The sequence below is a fragment of the Schistocerca cancellata genome, chromosome 1 (genome assembly GCF_023864275.1).
Source record: "Schistocerca cancellata isolate TAMUIC-IGC-003103 chromosome 1, iqSchCanc2.1, whole genome shotgun sequence".
Taxonomy (NCBI): domain Eukaryota; kingdom Metazoa; phylum Arthropoda; class Insecta; order Orthoptera; family Acrididae; genus Schistocerca; species Schistocerca cancellata.
Genome location: NC_064626.1, coordinates 955,589,474 through 955,611,317, shown reverse-complemented (window position 1 = coordinate 955,611,317; position 21,844 = coordinate 955,589,474). Strand labels below are relative to the sequence as shown.

Genomic DNA, 21,844 nt, shown 5'->3' with positions numbered 1-21,844 from the left:
GACAGAGAATGAAAGGGATGCTTCATGAAAGATCACTGACAGCCAGGAGGAAGAGGTAGCAGATGCACAGAATAGGAATTTTGCACCAGGGAGCACATTCTGAGCACAAGCAGGAAGCTCCGTGGGTAGTGCAAGATGACTTGGAGCAGTGGATTGAGAAGGACAGACACAAGTGAAAAATAGAGAGACTGTGGAACAGAGAGTGTGAGTACAGTAAGGGTAATGGGACAGGAATGGATAAGGGTGTGAGGCAGGGGCTAGTGAAAACTGAGGACAGGCTGATTCTATTCCACTAGAGGCAGGAGCAACTCCCAAAACAGTCATGTCATACACCAGCACTGGTGCAATCCATGCAACAATTTTATGTAGGCATGATCACCAACCAGCTGTCCACCTGAATGTATGGCCACCGCCAAACACTTTCCAAGAGTAGAGTTGTGCAGTCCAAGGCATAACACACTGATAAGCACAATACACCCAATGTCAATGGCTGCTCCACAACTCCTGTTGCCATCTGCCCCCCCCCCCCCCCCCCAAAAAAAAAACCACTCATCCCAACAATCTGGTGTGCCACATCACACACACAAACAGATATGTGTGTGTGTATGTGAGTGAGTGAGTGAGTGAGAGAGAGAGAGAGAGGGGGGGGGGGGGGAGGGAGGGAGTAGCAGAATAGGAAAGGGACAGAAATGTGACACTGGTGAGTTCCCCCAGCACAGGCATGGGGAGTTCCATGAAAGCACACAAAGAAGCAGAGGAGTGGGCTGGGAGGATGATATAGAACAGAGAAAGAAGAGTTCGGAGAGAAAATGTGAGTGTAGAATGAGTGAAGTGGATGGCATATGGACAGGGATGAAGTTGGGTGAGGGTTGGGGCTAGCAAATATAGTCATAATTTGAAAAAGATGGTATGGAGGTAAAGGGGGGAGGGGGCAGAATCTGGAATCATATGGCATGGACTGTGAAGCAGCTACTCAAGTCAAGAATGTAGTGCTCAGGAATACGTTTTACTACTGAGTGGACAACTCTGCAGTTGGTCACAGTTTCAAAAGAGGACCAACAGTTTGTTGATGGATGTTATGAGAGATATTAAGCAGACAATATGTTTTTAATTCAAAGTTAAATCATTTTTTGGTCTAATTAATTCAGGGCAAGGGAGTGAGTAATGTTGTGAAGGTTAACCACCCACTATGTCGTTTAGGTGTGGTATGTATAATTCATGTGGGTGATTCAAGTAATACTATAATTATGATTAGCCACACTTCTGACACTTCTGTGCATTATATGCACTAATAAATATAATTAATGTAAACTGGCTCCACAAGTTGGACAGGATATTAAACCAATCACTGTTGCAACACTTGATGCACGTACAAAACACTATGTACACTATATAAAATAGCTTCCCAAAGTGGCAGTAACAAACTATTCACCACAGTATTTTCAGGTTATATGCCTTCTTTTCTACCTTAGGTTTTGTAGAATAAAAACTACTTACCCTTAGATCACTTCCTATATCTTTGTTGTATTTCTCACTGACATGTCTTGTAATGTATGACTCGTGTGGGCTTGAGGCACTTTCAGAATGTACAGGATATCTTTTCCCTTCCTGATTGAGTTGCTGTTTCCCCCCTGAACTTGCTCTACTATTAGTTTGCAGAACTGGTTCTCCTTGACTGTGTGTGTGCTGCAACAAATTTACAATAATATGTACTAAAATATTTCAAATAATGTAACAAAACACACATCATAATGATCATACGAAAATGTGCAAGTTCTTTTTCAAATTATTGTGAAAGGTGGTTAATATGCTCAAGGAAAAAAAAGGATTTGAATAGAATTAAAAAATCACAGAAATGCTTGCACAATAATTCAGAAATGAAATGAATTCTTGGAGCGGAGATCCTGTATGGTTGTGATATAAAGCTGCTATTAGAGAAAATTTATTTCCTATTCACAGAATAATGTAATGTAAGAAGATGACAACTGCTGCCCTTATTACGAGAGCTGTCCAGAAAGTGGCAGGGGTGGGAGGGGAAGATGGATAAAATACACTCCTGGAAATGGAAACAAGAACACATTGACACCGGTGTGTCAGACCTACCATACTTGCTCCGGACACTACGAGAGGGCTGTACAAGCAATGATCACACGCACGGCACAGTGGACACACCAGGAACCGCGGTGTTGGCCATCGAATGGCGCTAGCTGTGCAGCATTTGTGCACCGCCGCCGTCAGTGTCAGCCAGTTTGCCGTGGCATACGGAGCTCCATCGCAGTCTTTAACACTGGTAGCATGCCGCGACAGTGTGGACGTGAACCGTATGTGCAGTTGACGGACTTTGAGCAAGGGCATATAGTGGGCATGCGGGAGGCCGGGTGGACGTACCGCCGAATTGCTCAACACGTGGGGCGTGAGGTCTCCACAGTACATCGATGTTGTCGCCAGTGGTCGGCGGAAGGTGCACGTGCCCGTCGACCTGGGACCGGACCGCAGCGACGCACGGATGCACGCCAAGACCATAGGATCCTACGCAGTGCCGTAGGGGACCGCACCGCCACTTCCCAGCAAATTAGGGACACTGTTGCTCCTGGGGTATCGGCGAGGACCATTCGCAACCATCTCCATGAAGCTGGGCTACGGTCCCACACACCGTTAGGCCGTCTTTCGCTCACGCCCCAACATCGTGCAGCCCGCCTCCAGTGGTGTCGCGACAGGCGTGAATGGAGGGACGAATGGAGACGTGTCGTGTTCAGCGATGAGAGTCGCTTCTGCCTTGGTGCCAATGATGGTCGTATGCGTGTTTGGCGCCCTGCAGGTGAGCGCCACAATCAGGACTGCATACGACCGAGGCACACAGGACCAACACCCGGCATCATGGTGTGGGGAGCGATCTCCTACACTGGGCGTACACCACTGGTGATCGTCGAGGGGACACTGAATAGTGCACGGTACATCCAAACCGTCATCGAACCCAACGTTCTACCATTCCTAGACCGGCAAGGGAACTTGCTGTTCCAACAGGACAATGCACGTCCGCATGTATCCCGTGCCACCCAACGTGCTCTAGAAGGTGTAAGTCAACTACCCTGGCCAGCAAGATCTCCGGATCTGTCCCCCATTGAGCATGTTTGGGACTGGATGAAGCGTCGTCTCACGTGGTCTGCACGTCCAGCACGAACTCTGGTCCAACTGAGACGCCAGGTGGAAATGGCATGGCAAGCCGTTCCACAGGACTACATCCAGCATCTCTACGATCGTCTCCATGGGAGAATAGCAGCCTGCATTGCTGCGAAAGGTGGATATACACTGTACTAGTGCCGACATTGTGCATGCTCTGTTGCCTGTGTCTATGTGCCTGTGGTTCTGTCAGTGTGATCATGTGATGTATCTGACCCCAGGAATGTGTCAATAAAGTTTCCCCTTCCTGGGACAATGAATTCACGGTGTTCTTATTTCAATTTCCAGGAGTGTAGGTTACTATACAGTATTACATGGGTGATCAGAGAGATTCAAGCTGTAATAGCAGGAAATCACATTGTTTTCCATTCACCTGCAGTAGCCATTCAAAATTAGTATTGTGACTGAAAACCATGCCAAATAAATCATTTCAGCAATACAGTTTATAGTGGCAAAAAATCTCAAAGCTGTAAGTTAATTACTCAGTTACGTATTTCACAAATGGTTTGAATGACTTTACAGAATGTTTACAGAACATGTATACATGATTAGTTTCAAGATTAATGAACATATTACTTTTCCGTTCTATTTTTTTACAAGCTACCAGTTTTTAAATGAAAATTCTTATATGTAGTAGTTTGTGACCAGATTTAAAATTCAATCTTGCACCTGTCAGACATTTTATGTTACTGGACAAATGCTCAAAAATTTTTGTTGATGCATAATGAACTCCTTTTTGACCCAACGACAGCATTAATAATTGGTAATAAAGGTCATTTCTTTCTAGTGATGTAGGTATGGACATCAGTATTCTTTTCAAATTGTAATGGAATATACGTGAAGAATTTCATTTGTGAAAATTATGAATGTAGAGTCAAAATGACTAACTCTTTGAAGATGTGCCCACAAGATGAATGTGTATGAACTTAACATATTATTCTTGTTAGTGGCTTTTGTACAATCAGTACTTTCTCTCTTAGTGATAAATTACCACAGAAAACAACACTCCAAGACATTATTGACTGGAAATATGCAAAATATGTTAGGATATTGATTTGATTGTTTACTACGAGTGTTACGTGAAGATCAAGAGAAATTCAACTGAATAGTTTGAACAGGTTGTAACATTCTCCTTAAAGTTTTCATTAATGTGTACACCAAAAATTTGGAGCATTCTACAGGCACATCTACAACAACATCTGTATACATACTCAGCAAATCAATGTACAGTGCACGGCAGAGTGTAAATTGTACCACTACTAGTCATTTCCCTTCCCATACCACTTGTAAAGAGAGCAAGGGAAAAACGACTGTCTATATATGCCTCTGCAGGAGCCCTAATTTTTTTTATCTTATGTTCGTGGTTCTCATTCCAAATGGATGTTGATGGCAGTAGGATTATTCTACAGTCGGCTTCAAATGCCAGTTCTCTAAATTTTCTCAACAGCGTTCCTCAAAAAGAATCCCTCCAGGAATTCCCACCTGAGTTCTTGAAGCATGTCTGTAATACTTGAGTGTTAATCAAACCCACTGGTAACAAATCTAGCAGCCTGCCACTGAATTGTTTCAATGTCTTCCTTTAATCTGACCTGGTGGGGGTCCAAAATACTCGAGCAGTACTCATGAATGGGTTGCACTAGTGTTCTACATGTGGTCTCCATTAAAGATGAACCACAATTTCCTAAAATTCTCCCAATAAACCAAAGTCAACTATTCACCTTCCTACTACAATCCTTACATATTCGTATCATTTTGAACCACTTTGCAGTATTATGCTAAGATATTTAACTGACCCGACTCTGTCCAGTAACACACTACTGATGCTTTATTCAAACATTAAGGGACTAGTTTTCCTACTCATCTGCATTAATTTACATTTTTCTATTCATCACACCAATTAGAAGTTTTGTATAAGTCATCTTGTATCCTGCTACAGTCACTCAACAATGACACCTTCCTGTACGCCACAGCACCATCAGCAAACAGCCACAGACTGCTGATCATTTATGTATATAGAGAATAACAAGTGGTAACACTTCCCTGGGCACTTCTGACAATACCTTTGTCTCAGGTGAACACTCGTCTCACTATTGAGGAAAACATACTGGGTCTTCAAGCCACTCGCATTTCTCGGAACCTATTCTGTATGAGCATACCTTCATTAAGAGTTTGCATTGGGACACCATGTCAAGCACTATTCGTAAATCTAGGAATATGGAACCTGCCTAGTTCGCAGACTATCAAGTGAGAAAAACACAAGCTGTGTTTCACACAAGCGATGCTTTCTAAAACTGTGCTGATTTGTGAACAGAAGCTTTTTTGTCTCAAGAGAAGTTATTACATATGAACTAATGATATGTTTAAGAATTCTACAGAAAAACATGTTAAGGATTGTAAAACTGCAAATTTTCAGGTCAGTTCTTTTACCCTTTTTATATATAGGTGTCACCTATACTTTTTTCCAGTCACTTGGGGCTTTGTGCTGGGCAAGGTTTGAGATAAATGCAAGCAACATAAGGGGCCAATGCCATAAAGTACTCTTTGGAAAACCAAATTGGGATCCCATCTGCACCTGCTGACAGATTTGTCTTCAACTCTTTCAGTTGATTCTCTGTGCCAGGGATGTCTACTACTATGAACTCTATATGGGTGTTTGTCCGCAGGTATGTTTGTATGATCCACCTGTGTGTAGGATTACTTAAAATGAAATTTAAAACTTTGATTTTCATTTTGCCTACTTCTATTGCCACACCAGACTGATCAATGAGTGACTGGATAGAAGCCTTCGACCACTTTGTCATTTTATGTAGGATCAGAATTTTCTCGGCTTCTCAGCCACATCATTTGCTAAGGTATGAAAGTGGTAGTTGTATGCTTTGCACATTGATCTTTTTACAAACACACAAATCTCTACTAATCTGTCATCATTTGCACATTCTCTTTTGAAGTGAGAGTGCAACAGTTTTTGCTTCCTCAGCATTTTCTGAATTTTGTTATTTAAGCATGGCGAGTCTTTTCTATCCTTAATCCAGTTTCTCAGCACATTCTTCTCCAGAGCATCAGTGACATTTGTTTAAACTTTGCCCATTATTACTTTACTTCCATCATACATATTTTCCATTCACTGCCTATGCGGGATGCTAGCAACTGCTTACTAGCAACTGCTTACCTGCTTTTTCTAGCAAAAATACTCTCCTAGTCTTCTTGATTAATTTGTTAGCTATACTAACCATCATTGCTAAGATGACATCATGATCACTAACCCCTCTCTCTATACTGATACTGTTGATAAAGTTAAGCTCATTTGTAGTTACAAGGTCTGAACGTATCTTTGTTGCTACAAAGTGTAAAATGTTTCCATTGAGTGTGGGTTGTCAAACTAGCTGCTAAAGATAGTTTTCGGGAAACATGTTCAAAAGCCCTTTAAAAGACTGCAATGACTCTAAAGATGTGTCAGTCAACCCTGTTTATTGACTCTTGTATGTATGCTGCATCAACTGTTGTACAGAACTGAATATGGTGTTTTCTCAAAAATCATCAATAACAATTGCTTCTGTTGGTTTCTCTCTAACTGGATGTATTACAACACTAGCATTGTCTGCAGAAAGTAACAATTCTATTTAAAGAATATTAAGTGGAAAGTCATTCTCATACATGAGGAAAAAGAGTGGACCGAAAACAGAACACTATGGGTCTCCAGGTCTCCCTTGGTGTGTGTGTGTGTGTGTGTGTGTGTGTGTGTGTGTGTGTGTGTGTGTGTGTGTGTGTGTGTGTGTGTTTGTGTGGTGAAATCTGTACTATTGTACTGTACATAGATCAAATTTGATAAATGGAAGTTTTGTGTGTCAATGGCACTGTTTTCATAACAGTGGAAGAATAAATATTCATGTTATGGCATAAGCGACCATCCATGATCAGTATCACACTGGTATTGAAAAATAATGAAAAAATTCATGAAAATTGGTGTTTTTCTCTACTGTAGGACACCTTTTCACAGACTTCTCTAAGCATTTTGAGTGGGACCACACTCACGCAATTAATGTACCACCAGTTCCGTGCTTGGTGGGTTTCAAAACTCCTATCTGAAAGCCACGAAACTCAATGGATGAGTGCTGCTCTGGAATTTCTTTACAATGTGTAAATGTAAGGACTACTGAATGGAATCCTAACTGGACATAAGACATCGCTTTCCTTCACTAACTTGGCAATAAATCAGTAGACATTGGTGTGGGGACATACAGCCTTACCCAACAAATAAAAAAGTAGTGTACCAACCTCTGTCAGCCGGACTGGGACACTGAAGTAAATGTGTTCATTGGTTTTATTACATGTGGAAGGCCTATCAATTCTGAAGCTTACTTTGAACTTTTATGAAAAATAAGAAGAGTCATTTACAATGAACGATACAATCTCTTGACTACTGGTGTTATGTTTTTGCAGAACAATGCGTGGTCTCATTCTGCTGGCAAACACAATAATTACTGGCTCAGTTTAGGGAGACATTTTTAAGCCTCAGCTCTACAGCCCAGAGTTACCTCCAAGTGATTTCCACCTCTTCATGCAACACAAAAAACTGGTTTGGCTCCCAATTCTTTGACAAAGGACTTTACGATACACTTATAGGCTGGCTGCAATCTTAAGTGGCAGAATTTTTTGCATACAGAATTTGTCAATTTGCTAACAGATTAGATAAATGCTTATATCTGAATGGAGATTGTGTAGAGGAATAATACAATGATGTAGCTTTAACATATCTTCCTATACATTTGCTTTACCTTCTCCAGCAGTTTACTTACAGGCTCTTTAGGCTGATGTGTTTAACTTTATAAATAACTGTCATAGCACATTCACTGTATATTTGAGTCAGAGATTTATCATGTCATGAGATTTATAGTTTTGTTTAATATATCGATAGCATGAAATTCAGCATTTGGAGTTCTGCCAACAGGTGCTTGATAGTTTTAATTTCAGAAGGCCAAAACAGATATTCCGCATCAAAGTGAATGAAAAAATGTGGCTGCACTACAATTTGACTCAAAGATGAAACAGAACTCATTTTTGGTAAATCGCAGCAAGGGATAGGAAGCTGTAAAAGATTATTTGATTCAGCAGTGCTGTTATTATGTGAAGGAGTATCTAGGAAAATAAAGCTGTAACATCCTTTGATGCTATATTGGTCTAATATACTCAATAACACAGTTTTATGTAATATTATTTACAGCTAAAAATAATTGTGTTTTAGTGTAAGAAATGTTTACAGCACTAAGGCTTTTTTCAGTGTCTACTGTACACAGTGCAACACTATATTTACCATCACATACATAAATAAACTAAATCAATGTTCACTCAGTGTGTATGCATAAGGAATTCATTAAGGATTTCGAGTATACCACCATACCAGTAAGTGAACACACAATCTGGAAAATGATATGTGTCATCTATGTTGTACGGTCATTTGATTTGTACCAGTAAATTTCAGAGAAGTTTGAAATGATCAACCTCATCCATAGCGCTCAGGTAAATGTTCAATCTACTTACTGTGCTTTAGGTATTACACTTTGAGTAATGTGGAAACACTGAACCTGACATTACGGTAAGTCTATGAGAACCTAGGGTTTTACTAGATATTCACCATTATGCAACTTACGGTTGCATTGCACCACTTTAGCTGATTCTGTCAAAGTTATCTAGGACTTTTTACTTATTTTGTTTTTGTAATATGCAGTTCTGTCCAGACAAGCAATAATAGCTCCAGATGGTTCCAGCAAAATGTATACCAGATCAGCAAGGTGGTGTAATGATTGGATTTCAGTATCACTGAGCCATTACTTCATTCTGTTATGATAAATAGGTCATCCATCAACGTATAAAAACAATCAATAGCTTTTTTTTATTTTTAAAACCATAGGTATCTCACAGGGGAAGGATTTTTGGCTGTATCAGTTTTGCAAAAACCATTCCAGCATTCACCAGAATCAGTTCATGGAAACAACAAAAATCTAGATGTTCTGACAGGCATATGAACCTTGTTCCTTTCAAATGTGAGTGCAATGTGCTAACTACTAAGCCCTCTGCTGTGACTCGCCGATCATTCAAAGTGCCGCCGCGCAATTACGTGTGTCCTCTACATGCGGCGCTGTCTGCCAGGCATGCAGCAGCAGCGCCACCTAAGCGGCCAGCCAGCCAGCAGCTGCTAGACTCGGACTCAGTTATGATTTGACTGTTAAAGTGATACACGTCTTACTCTGTTTACTTGATCTGTGACTTTCATGTATTGCGTCGTTCTTGTTCAACTTGAAGTTGTAACAATTGGTGACGAGGTAGTGAATTTTTCTTTTTCATCGTTGACCGACATGTTTCCATGGCTACTTTAGAGCAACTATTGCAAGGTCTCATAGAACAGCAAACAATTCTCACAAATGCGATTTGTGATTTTGTCATGGCATCAAACGTGGGGTGTCTCTAGTCGTTGTCTCTACCTCCTTTTCCTCCTCACAATGAGACGGCGGAAGACTGGTCTGATTACGAAAAACGTCTTCGACAGCACTTCTTGGCATTTCATGTCATGGACGAACAAACATGTAAGTCTCTGTTCCTTTCATGGATTTCACCTCAAATGTATCGTTTGTTGTCGCAATTGGCTCCTTTGAAAGATCCTGCATCTTTGTCCTTTGCTGAAATGTGCTCACTTCTGTCTGTCTATTTTCAAAAGCAAATGCATGTGGTAGCCTCTCGTGTTGCCTTTTATCGTTGTCAAAAACAACCGCATCAATCCTATCACGCTTGGGCTGCTGAACTTCACGGCCTCAGTCGAAAGTGTCAATTTGTTACTGACGTTCACAAAGAATCCTATGCCGATTCCATGGAATGGGCTGCTATTATCCAGTCGGCGCCTGAAAACGAAGTTCGGCAACGTGCCCTTCAGTTGGCAAATCCGACTCTAGATGAAGTCCTATTCATCGCGCAGTCTTTTGAAATTTCTCGCGCCACTGGGGCACAAATAGAGGCATGGGGTGACGTCGGGGAAATACAACCTCTGTGCGCTGTTGACGACGTGTGCGGTGCGTCCCTGCCAGCCGACGTGGCCACAGTATGCTCCCACGCGCAGCCTCGGCCTAACGGTAAACAACCCTCTAAGAAACTGCAGCAAAACCCCCGGCAACTTCCTTCATGTCCGCAGTGTTTTACGAAACATTTACGGGAGGATTGTCCCCAACGTTGGGCCATGTGTCACCACTGCAAAAAGAAGGGTCATGTGTCTGCCGTTTGCAAATCCGACCGCATACATGATGTCCATGACCGTGACGCTGATTCCGCTTCTGTGTTGTCTATCAATTGCACTTCTTCCCTTTCAGGGAAGTTATTCCTCACTGTCCAAATCCTTGGTCGGGATGTTCGCATGCAGGTGGATACTGGTTCTGCTGCCACTACAATTAATTCTCAGACGTATCTTCAGTTGGGTTCTCCACTCCTATCACCTGTCACTCGGCAATTACGGACGTACAATAAACAGATTTCTCTCTTGGGACAATTTAATGCTGAGGTATTTTACAAATCCATCGTTTGCACTGTTCCCATATTTGTGGTCAACCAGAGTAACGCAGAGAATCTTTTTGGTTTCGAAGCCTTTCGCGTTTTTGGGTTCTCCATAGCTGAGTCTGTCAATATCGTCTCTGATGCTATTCCTTATGCTCAATTGGATTCCTTGTCAACGACATTTTCGTCCCTTTTTTCTCCTGGGTTAGGCCGTGCAAATGACTTTGAAGCTCATATCACGCTCAAACCCACTGCTCGGCCTAAGATTTTTCGGGCTCGGCCCATTCCTGCGGCCCTTCGTGATCGGGTAAAACGGGAGCTGGATCGCCACTACTTCAGGGGTCTTGCTTCCTGTCACTTCCAGTGAGTGGTCCTCTCCTGTCGTCGTCGTTGCTAAGCCCAATGGTGATATTCGTCTCTGTGGCAATTTTAAAGCCACTGTAAATGCACAATGCCTTATCGACACTTACCCTATGTCCTGCCCTGAAGAATTGTTCACTAAACTTGTGGGAGGCCAGTATTTTTCTAAAATTGACCTGTCAGAAGCTTATCATCAACTTCCTCTCGACGCTGCTTCCCGGCAGTTTCTGGTCCTTAACACGCCTTTCGGCCTGTATCAATACCAACGATTGCCATTCAGAGTTGCCAGCGCCCCTGCTCTCTTTCAGCGATTCTTGGAACAATTATTGCTCCCAGTCCCTGGGTGTATAAATTACATGGACGACATTGTTGTCATTGGCTCCACCATTGAAGAACATCTTCAGAACCTCCGCACACTTTTTCATGTCTTACAGACTGTTGGTCTTAAGTGTAACCTTCAGAAATCACAATTTTTTCAGGCATCTATCGCATACTTGGGCTTTCAACTCTCTCGGGATGGTATTTGTCCGCTTTAGCACATTTTCGCAGCGATCAATGCCCTTCCTCGCCCTACATCTGTTAAGGAACTGCAGGCCTTCTTGGGGAAAATAGCATACTATCAAAAGTTTTTACTGTCTGCTGCTTCGGTGGCTCAGCCGTTGCATCGCCTGTTGCATAAAAACGTGCCTTTTCACTGGTCCGCGTCATGTGAAGCGGCTTTCCAGAAATTGAAGACTATGCTGAAACAGGCCCCGTGCCTGGCTACTTATCGACCTGGCCAACATCATGTTCTCGCCACGGACGCCTCTCAATACGGGTTCGGTGCAGTCCTTGCGCACCGTTTTTCTGACGGCTCTGAACAACCCATTGCTTATGCCTCCAAAACGCTCACGGATGCCCAACAAAAGTATTCTCAAATTGAAAAAGTAGCTTTGGCCATTATTTATGCTCTTCATAAGTTTGGTGTTTTTCTTTATGGATCTAAATTTCATCTTGTTTCCTTGTTTCATCCATAAACGTCAGTTCCCGACAAGGCTGCACAGCGCCTCCAGTGTTGGGCTCTTTACTTTTCTCGTTTCAATTATGAGATTCATTTCCGGCCAACGGCTCAACATGCAAATGCTGATGCACTGTCTCGCCTTCCCATGGGTCCTGATCTGGCATTCGATAGAGACAAACTTTTGTGTTTCCACCTGGATGTTGCCGAGCAGCGTGTTGTGGATGGATTCCCCATTACCGGGGACTGGCTGGCGGCTGCTACGGGTTCTGATCCTACCCTCTCCCGGGTTTTACGCTGTGTTCAGAAGGGTTGGCCAGATCGACCGTCCGCTAGGACTTCTGATCTGTTGCGGAACTACTACGATTTGCGCTACCGCCTCACGGCTAGGTATGGTGTTATCCTCCTTTCCACTGACAATGCTTCGCCGCGTGTTGTGGTACCTGCATCTTTGCGTGCTTTGGTCTTGCGCCTCCTTCACCAAGGGCACTGGGGTGTCTCTCGCACAAAATCTCTGGCGCGCCATCATGTGTACTGGACTGGCATCGACTCTGAAATAGCACACATGGTTACTGCCTGCGAGCCTTGTGCTCCACAGACCGCCGCCCCGAAGTCATCTTTGTCACCGTGGCCTTCGCCTGAGACGCCCTGGGAGCGCATTCATGCTCACTTCGCGGGACCTTTTTTAGGTACTTATTGGCTCCTCGTAATTGACGCCTACTCTAATTTCCTTTCACTGTCCGTTGCACATCGCCTACCACTGCGGCAACCACAAGTGCTCTCGCCCGCATTTTTGCTTTGGAAGGCCTTCCCTCTACTCTTGTTACTGATAATAGTCCGCAATTTGCCTCTTCCGAATTTGCAGATTTTTGTGCTCATCACGGTGTTATGCATGTCACGGCCCCTCAGTTCCATCCACAATCAAACGGTGAGGCTGAACGACTGGTCCGCACATTTAAGGCTCAGATGCGGAAACTCCTAACTTCTTCTGCTGCTGATGAAGCGTTTCTCCAATTTCTGGCTTCTTACTGTTTCACCCCCATGGGCGACCACAGCCCGGCTGAGCACTTACATGGCCGACAGCCCCACACGCTACTTCATCTTCTGAGGCCTTCCACGTCACGGGCGTGGGTTCCTTCGCTTGGCCGGTTCACCGCCGACGACCTTGTCTGGGTACGGGGATATGGCAGGTGGCCAAAATGGAGTCTGGGCCGCATCTTACGACACCGTGGCTGACGCCTGTATGAAATCCAGACGGACACGGGTGTTGCAGTGTGTGATTCGGACCAGCTTCGGCCTCGTGTGCCAGCAACGCCTGTTCCGAATGCCACTACACCACCTTCGGCTCTACCTGATGCTTGGGATCTTGGCATCTCTCATTATTCACAATACAGCCCTCTCACCGTCATCTCGGTGCCAGTACAAGAACGGACGCCACCAGGAGACGTGCCCATGCAGGAACTGGATGACCATCATCTGTCCCAAGCCAATCTACTCGCCTTCTTCTCCTACGGCTGCTGACACATCGCACATGTCTCCTGTTATATCAGCTGGATTTGCCGCAACGGGCAGATTGGTGCACGGGGCCCCAGCAGATTCGACCCCTAAGTCTCCTGTCATCTCAACCCGTTATCATCGGGGACACTTCCGTCCGTACGGGAAGCCTCCTCCTCGAGACTTTATGGCCAGTCAAACAATGCCTATGGACGTTAGCTATCTACAGGCCACCTCCATCAAGACCAGTGCAAAAAATTCAAAGGGGGGAAAAGTGTTGTGACTCGCCGATCATTCAAAGTGCCGCCGCACAATTATGCGCATGCTCTACATGCAGCCAGCCAGCCAGCCAGTGGCTGCTAGACTTGGACTCAGTGCTTATTCTAATGTTACCGTGTTCACTCGTCTTGCTTTGTCAACTTGCTCAGTGACTTATATGTGTTATGTCGTTTTGAAATATATGTGTTCAACTTGACGTTATAGCACCCTCTCACTTGGTAACAATGATAGCCATTGAACAAAAACAAACAAAAAAGTTTGTATTTTCAGTAAAATGGGTAAGAAGCAGGGTACCTTATTTCTGTAATAGTGGCTACAATCATTTCATTCAGCCAAGAAAGGCAAGACATGTGGCTAAATTTTAAATGAATAGTTGAACAAATTCATCAAAAATATGTATCTAGGACTCTATTCTAATACTTCGTTGATAACTTATCCTTCGCATTGTTAGCTGCTCCAAGCAGAAGAAGTGCTTGGCTGTGCTCCACATTTTACATTGGTTTTGTGATCTATACTGACACTAAAGTGTTCATCTTTGGCACACTAGTGTAGAATTTGTCATGAAACCAGCTACATGCAAGATCAGTACTATTCCCATGTTTATTTACATTTATATGCTGATTTCTGGTATTTCCTTTGCGTCCAAGTAAAATCATATGTGTTAAATCTATTTGCTTTGAAAAAATAGGTTCAAAAACTTCACATAAAAATTAAATTTGGTTTCTGCGTTGACTGAATTAAAGCTTGTAAGTCAGTCATGATATATTATGTATTTTCATATGCAAAGTATCATGAAAAATGTAGTTTGTGTTATAGTGTTAGATGTAATCAACATTTGTGCTTTATACAATTTTAGCATTAGTTTCCCTGTCCCAATCATTCGCCCCCAAATCTCAGTGTATATCTACATGAATAAGCATATATTTCTGAGAAATTTCAGAAGTTATTAGTGTTTTGCATGACATATTTAATAGTAAATCAACATTTTACTATAGCAGCCAACCAACATATCATCACTTTAAAAAAATAAATTGTTCAAATAGTTAAGGGAGGCTAACATTTAATTGTGATGGGAGGCAGGAATTCAATAGTAGGACATGGAAGAGAAGGAAAAATAGTATGTGATGTGGACTGGGGGAAAGAAATGAAAGAGGAAGCCCACTGGTAGATTGGTTTATGATTCACAAAAAAATATTGTATATATGGAAGAAACCTGGAGACATTGGAAGGTTTCAGATTGATTATATAATGGTGAGACAGAGATTTTTGAATCAGATTTTAAATTGAATGACATTTCTAGGAACAGATGTGAACTCTGCCCAAAATTTATTGGGTATGAACTGTATATTGAAACTGAAGAAATTGCAAAAAGGTAGGAATTTAAGGAGATGGGACCTTAATAAGTTGAAAGAACCAGAGATTGTTGAGAGTTTCACAGGAAACATTAGGCAATGACTGACTAGAGAAGGGGAAAGGAATACAGTAGAAGACAAATGGTAGCTTTGAGAGATGACATAGTGATGGCAGTAGAGGATCAAATTGGTAAAAGGATCAAATTGGCAAAATGACAAGGCCTCGTAGAAATCCTTGGATATCACACGAACTACAGAATCTCATTGATGAACGAAAAAAATGTAAAAATGCAGCAAATGAAGCAAGCAAAAGGAAATACAAATGTCTAAAAAAAGAAATCAACAGGAAGTACAAAATGGCTAAGCAGGAATGGTTAGAGGATAAATTTAAGGGTTTAGAAGCATATTTCACAAAAGGAAATATACATACTATCTACAGGAAAATTAAAGAGGCTTTTGAAAAAAAGAGGAGCAGTTGAATGAATATTAGGAAATTAAATGGAAAATCAGTACTAAGCAAAGAAGGGAAAGGTGAAAGGTGGAAGACTATATGGGGGATCTATACAAGGAAGATGTATTTGAAGACAATATTATAGAAATGAAAGAGGACATAGGTGAATATGAGATGGGAGATACAATACTGTGAGAAGAATTTGGCAGAGCACTGAAAGACCTAAGTCAAAACAAGGCATCTAGAGTAGATGACATTCCGTCAAAACTACTGACAGCCTTGGGAGAGCCAGCCATGGCAAAAAATATTCAATTTGTTGTGCAAGATTTATGAGACAGGTGAAATATCCTCTCTGACTTCAAGTACAATGTGATGATTCCAGCTCCAAAGAAATCAGGTACTGATGTGGGTGAATATTACTGAAATATGAGTTTAATATGTTATGCTTGCAAAATACTACCAAGAATTCTTCACAGAAGAATCGAAAAACTTCTAGAATCTGACCTTGGAGATGATTAATTTGTGTTCCGGAGAAATGTAGGAACACATGAGGCGATACTGACCCTACAACTTACCTTAGAAGATAGGTTTAGGAAACACAAACCTATGAAAACAGTATTTGTAGACTTAGATAAAGTTTTTGACAACATTGACTGGAGTACTTTCTTTGAAGTTATGAAGGTGACAGGGGTAAAATACAGGGAGCACAAGCCTACTTACAACTTGTACTGAAACCAGATGACAGTTATAAAAATCAAGGGGTATGAAAGGGAAGCACTGGTTGAGAAGGGAGTGAGACAGGGCTGTAGCCTATACCCAATGTTATTCAATCTGTACATAGAGCAAGCAATAAAGAAAACAAAATAAAAGTTTGGAGTAGGAATTAAACTGGGGAAGAATCAGCATCAAGGGTGAGCATAAACTTATAATTGAATCCTTCTACCGAGTACCCCAACTCGCTTTCACAATTAACTGAAAACTTTAAAGAGAACCTGAGTTCACCAGTACATAAGTTCCTCAGTCATACTATCATGATAAGAGTAGACTTTAATCATCCAACAATCAATTGTGAAAATTAAAGTTTTGTACGTGGTGGGCTTGATAAAATATCCTGTGAAAAATCACTGAATGCCTTCTCTGAAAATTCCCTAGAACAGATAATTCAGAAGTCCACTCATGTTGGCAATGTATTGGATCTAATGGCAACAAATAGATCTGACTTCCTTGAGGATGTCCACACTGCAGTTTGAACAACAACAATTACTGAAGTACAAAGAGCAGTTCAAATAAATAGAAGGGTTCATGTTATAGATAAAAAGGCAGTAGTGTTATATTTCAATACTGAACAGGAAACATATGGCTCTGGAAAGAAGAACGTATAAAAATTGTGGCTCAGGCTTAAAAGAACAGTTGACCATGTGTTTGATACATCTGTACCTAGTAGAACAGTTCACTGTAATAAAACTTCTAAATAAACAGAGACTACTGCATACTAGGTACCAAACAAAGCATAGGGCTATAGACAAAGTGACGCTGAATGAAATGTCTTTGGTTGTCAAAAAGCAATATGTGAAGCCTTCAATAACTACCATAGCAGAATATTGTTGAAAAATCTCTCACAAGACACAAGTTCCGGTCATAATTATGCAAAGGGTCTTGATTTCCAGACACTCATGGATAAGAAACAAATTGAAATTGAGGGTAGCAATCTGAAAGCAGAAATGCTGAACTTTGATTTCAAATGTTTCTTTACAAAGGAAAACAGAGTTTGCCACCAAGTCAGCCCCTATTTCCCCTTTTAAGCATAACATACCACAAATTCCTCAAACAAAAAACTGTGCCCAGTAGTTGGAAGAAAGCACTAGTTACACATGTCTGTAAGAAGGGTAGCAGAAGTAATCCAGAAAACTACCATCCACAATCCTTGACATCCATTTGTTGTAGAATATTAGAACATATTCTGAGGTCAGATGTAATGGGATACCTCGAACAGAATGGTCCCCTTCATGCCAACCAACATTGATTACAAAATATTTACCTCTTGAAACCCAACTCCCACTTTTCTCACATGACATACTAAAAGCCATGGACCAAGGCAGTCAGTCAGATGCAGTATTTCTAGATTTCTGAAAAGCCAGATAATATTAATAATACCTTCTGACTTTCAGCCAATGACATTTCTTATGACTTTCTACAACTTAACTGGCATATGCTCGAGGATACACACAAGCTATCTCGATAAAACCTACTTAGAAAGTTTCTAGATCCAACTTTAAGTGATGTATCTAGGAATATACTATAGTCTCTCTCACACACACACACACACACACACACACACACACAAAAACTGTTGCTCACAAGCACTTCAACATGACTGGTCCCTGCAGAAGGAATTTATCTACAAAGCTAATACATTTATTGTCCACTCTGTGTGTCTTTTTGTTGTGTAGAATCTCTTTTGTTTAGTTAGTGGTGATCCATCTTCAAAAGTACATTACACCAACATTAAGTTTGAAATTTAAGTAAATTTCATAATCTCATAGGAGATGAATGTCATTCTGATGGTGGTACTCTAGCTGACAAGGGAATGGTCCAATAAGACATGCCTAAACCTACCCTGAAGTTTTTTACACAGGAAGAAGACAATGAAAGAAATGCAGTCAAAATGTTAGCTGCTAAGAGGCACTGCAAGTAATTTTTAAAAAAAGGTGAAAATTGCCAAATTCGTAATAGTGCACGCACGCACGCGCGCACCCGCGCGCGCCCACACACACACACACACACACACACACACACACACACACACACACACACACACACACACACACACACACGAGGTCGGTGGTACATTTGTAAACAGAAAACATGACACAACCCGATCGTAATTTGTAAAGGACGTTTCAGGTTACCGTTCGTTGATAGTTCTCTGACACAACAGTACACAGTTACTATTCTCTCGAATTAACCACTCAAGTAACGTCTATTACAAATCATCAGTTGCTTTTTGCAGTATTGGTAAGTATGATATAGAGATACAGAGTATGATATAGAGAAATTCATAGCTGACATAAAGATGAAAGTTGCTGTTGTCCCCGCAACTGCTGTTTATAACACTGATCAGTCAGGTTTTGTGAAAGAACTGCAAGCACACTGCACGTTATCATTTCGCAGTGAAAAGAGAGACGGAGTCTGTTGCCCAATCAATGAATGCAATGACACATTCATACACGATAATGCCAGTGATAAGTATGAGTGATTTACTATTTCCGCAGCTGTGTATCTGTCTTCAAGAACTGCAAGGCAAATTAGAACCAAACATAAAAAATGGACTGTTTAGTACCCAAAATCTTGTAATCGATGTATCAAAATATGGAAAAAAGGGGAAAGAATAATTTTCAACATTTTATTCGAAACATATTCCTACCAGCTGCAGAAAGTAATTCACTGCTTTTGTTGGATTCATGGTCTGGACTTAACGATGCTACTGTTTTTGTGGAGGACGATGAAAAACCTGTAGATGTAATGTGGATTCTGCCTGGAACTACTAGTATGATTCAACTTCTCGAAAAAGAATATTTTCGATAGTGGAAAGTATTTATCAGGAAATTATCAGACAGCATAATTTCCAATACCACTCTCTCATTTCAGGTTTATCGGCAGAACAGTATTCTTAAGCTACAGTCTTTTGTGCATTACCAGTGTTCTTCACCATGCTTTATGACTTTGATCAAGTATGGCTAATATGCAGTGCAATATGCAGAACAAGAGACTGGATGGTCTGAACAGGACTTGATCTCGCACTCTCTGGATCACAAAGTACATGCTTTGCCACTAGCCCGCTTTTATTTTAGAAGGGGGGGAGGGACAACAAAAAAGAATATGACCATTGGACCTTACACGCATAGTGGAAATACCAGCTGTGTCGCCTCTCGAGATGATGCTTGACGTCGGTAATTAGTCTTCTGTTTGTAAATTTCCCCTCAATGGTAATGAGAAGCCCGGGAAAAATGGCTGCCGACATACAAGGAAAATTTGGGATCAGTGCTAAGGAGAGCTGGAGATGCAATTCCATGTAAAGTGCAAGATCTCCACACATGTCACACTTCCATATACAAATTGACACACTTAAATTCTTCCTTCCCTGCAACATTTTGCATACTCCATCAAGAACAGTGGGCTCACCACGCATAATAATCCTCACTAAATACCAAAGTTTTGCACTGTGGCTCTAACAAGATAGAGTTGTATCCTGTAGGTCAAATGAAGTTGTTGTTGTTGTTGTTGTTGTTGTTGTTGTTGTGGTGGTGGTGGTGGTGGTGGTCTTCAGTCCAGAGATGGTTTGATGCAGCTCTCCATGCTACTCTATCCTGTGTAAGCTTCTTCATCTCCAAGTAACTACTGCACCCTACACCCTTCTGAATCTGTTTAGTGTATTCGTCTCATGGTCTCCCCCAACGATTTTTACCCTCCATGCTGCCCTCCAACACTAACTTGGTGATCCCTTGATGCCTCAGAACATGTCCTACCAACCGATACCTTCTTCTGGTCAAATTGTGCTACAAATTCCTCTTCTCCCCAATTCTATTCCGTATCTCATCATTAGTTACATGATCTACTCATCTAATCTTCAGCATTCTTCTGTAGCGCCATTTCGAAAGCTTCTATTCTCTTCTTGTCTAAAATATTTATCATTCATGTTTCACATCCATACATGGCTACACTCCATACAAATATTTTTAGAAAACACTTCCTGACACTTAAATCTGCACTCGATGTTAATAATGCTTTTCTTGCCAGTCTGCATTTTATATCCTCTCTACTTCAACCATCATCAGTTATTTTGGTCCTTAAACAGCAAAACTCATCCACTACTTCAAGTGCCTCACTTTCTAATCTAATTCCCCCAGCATCACCTGATTTAATTAGACTGCATTCCATTATCCTTGTTTTGCTTTTGTTGATATTCATCTTATGTCCTCCTTTGAAGACTCTGTCCATTCCGTTCAACTGCTCTTCCAGGACCTTTGCTGTCTCTGACAGAGATTTAGGAAACAAGTGTTAGCTATGATTAAGTTATGTTTTGTGCAAAATTCTACCAGGCGGCTTCCTCTTTCATTCCTTACTCTCATTCCATATTCACCTACTACTTTTCCTTCTCTTCCTTTTCCTACTATCAAATTCCAGTCCCCCACGACTATTAAATTTTCGTCTCCCTTCACTATCTGAATAATTTCTTTTACCTCATCGTGCAATTCTTCAGTCCCTTCATCATCTGTGGAGCTAGTTGGCATATAAACTTCTGCTACTGTGGTAGGCGTGGGCTTCATGTCTATCTTGGCTACAACAGGGTGTATACGCAAACAAGGAACAAAAATTCCCGGATTTCCCGGTTAAAAATACAGTTTCTCCCGGGTGTAAACACACTTTTTCCCTGTTAACTGACAGTATATTTTCTCTTGGAACTGTATAACTTACCAATCCTTTGAATTGTTATGGCTTTATACGTGGGTGTACACTTTCCCGGCACTTTAGAAAACGAAACTCAGGGAAGAAAACACGTTTTGGAAAGATCTTTGATGTGCACCAACATTTACACTGCATATTTTCGCATTACAAAAGTATAAATTCGAATTCCACCAAACACCGAATGTCACTTTCCGAAGCACTGAAATCAAGATTGCGATGAGCTTTTGTAAGCTCATAGGTCATAGGTCATGTCAAGTGATCTCGCCAGCCGATGACAGCGGATATTCAGAGCTTAGGACACATGATGTAGTCAGCCAATGGCAATATCACTGTTAAGTAGCGTGAACACACAAACAGCAACAGTTAACGGTTTAAATTAATATACATAGTGTTGCTACAAGAAAAGCAAAGCTTTCACACATAATATCGGTGTCTATGGTTAATACGCTGCAAGAGAAGCTAAGCTTTCACATATAATGTTGGTCTTTTATGCACGTCTTAAACTTTAAGATATATCACACAAATGAGCCAGTAAAATTTTTAATAACGACACAAATGTCTGATCTTCTGGGCTCGAAATTCTTCTAAATGGCTCATCATCAGTTGAATTTTAAATGAGAGTCAAATGCTCTGTGATTTAAGAAATTCATCGTACAATCTTGCACATAGTTCAACTTGCGTAAAAAGAAAATTTACTTTGAAAGTAACGCTTTTCAAACCACCATTCGC

At 41.4% G+C, this 21,844-nt stretch overlaps 1 protein-coding gene across 7 annotated transcripts in view; it reads right to left on the bottom strand.

Moving 5' to 3' along the window:
- The window catches only part of LOC126088314 (GATOR complex protein Iml1), a 579,824-nt gene that overhangs the window by 16,790 nt on the left and 541,190 nt on the right, over positions 1-21,844 (bottom strand). For all 7 annotated transcript variants that reach the window (XM_049906449.1, XM_049906465.1, XM_049906495.1 and 4 more), the window contains one exon: positions 1,498-1,686. In XM_049906449.1, the coding sequence (XP_049762406.1) occupies positions 1,498-1,686 (189 nt within the window). The remainder of the gene's footprint in view (positions 1-1,497; positions 1,687-21,844) is intronic.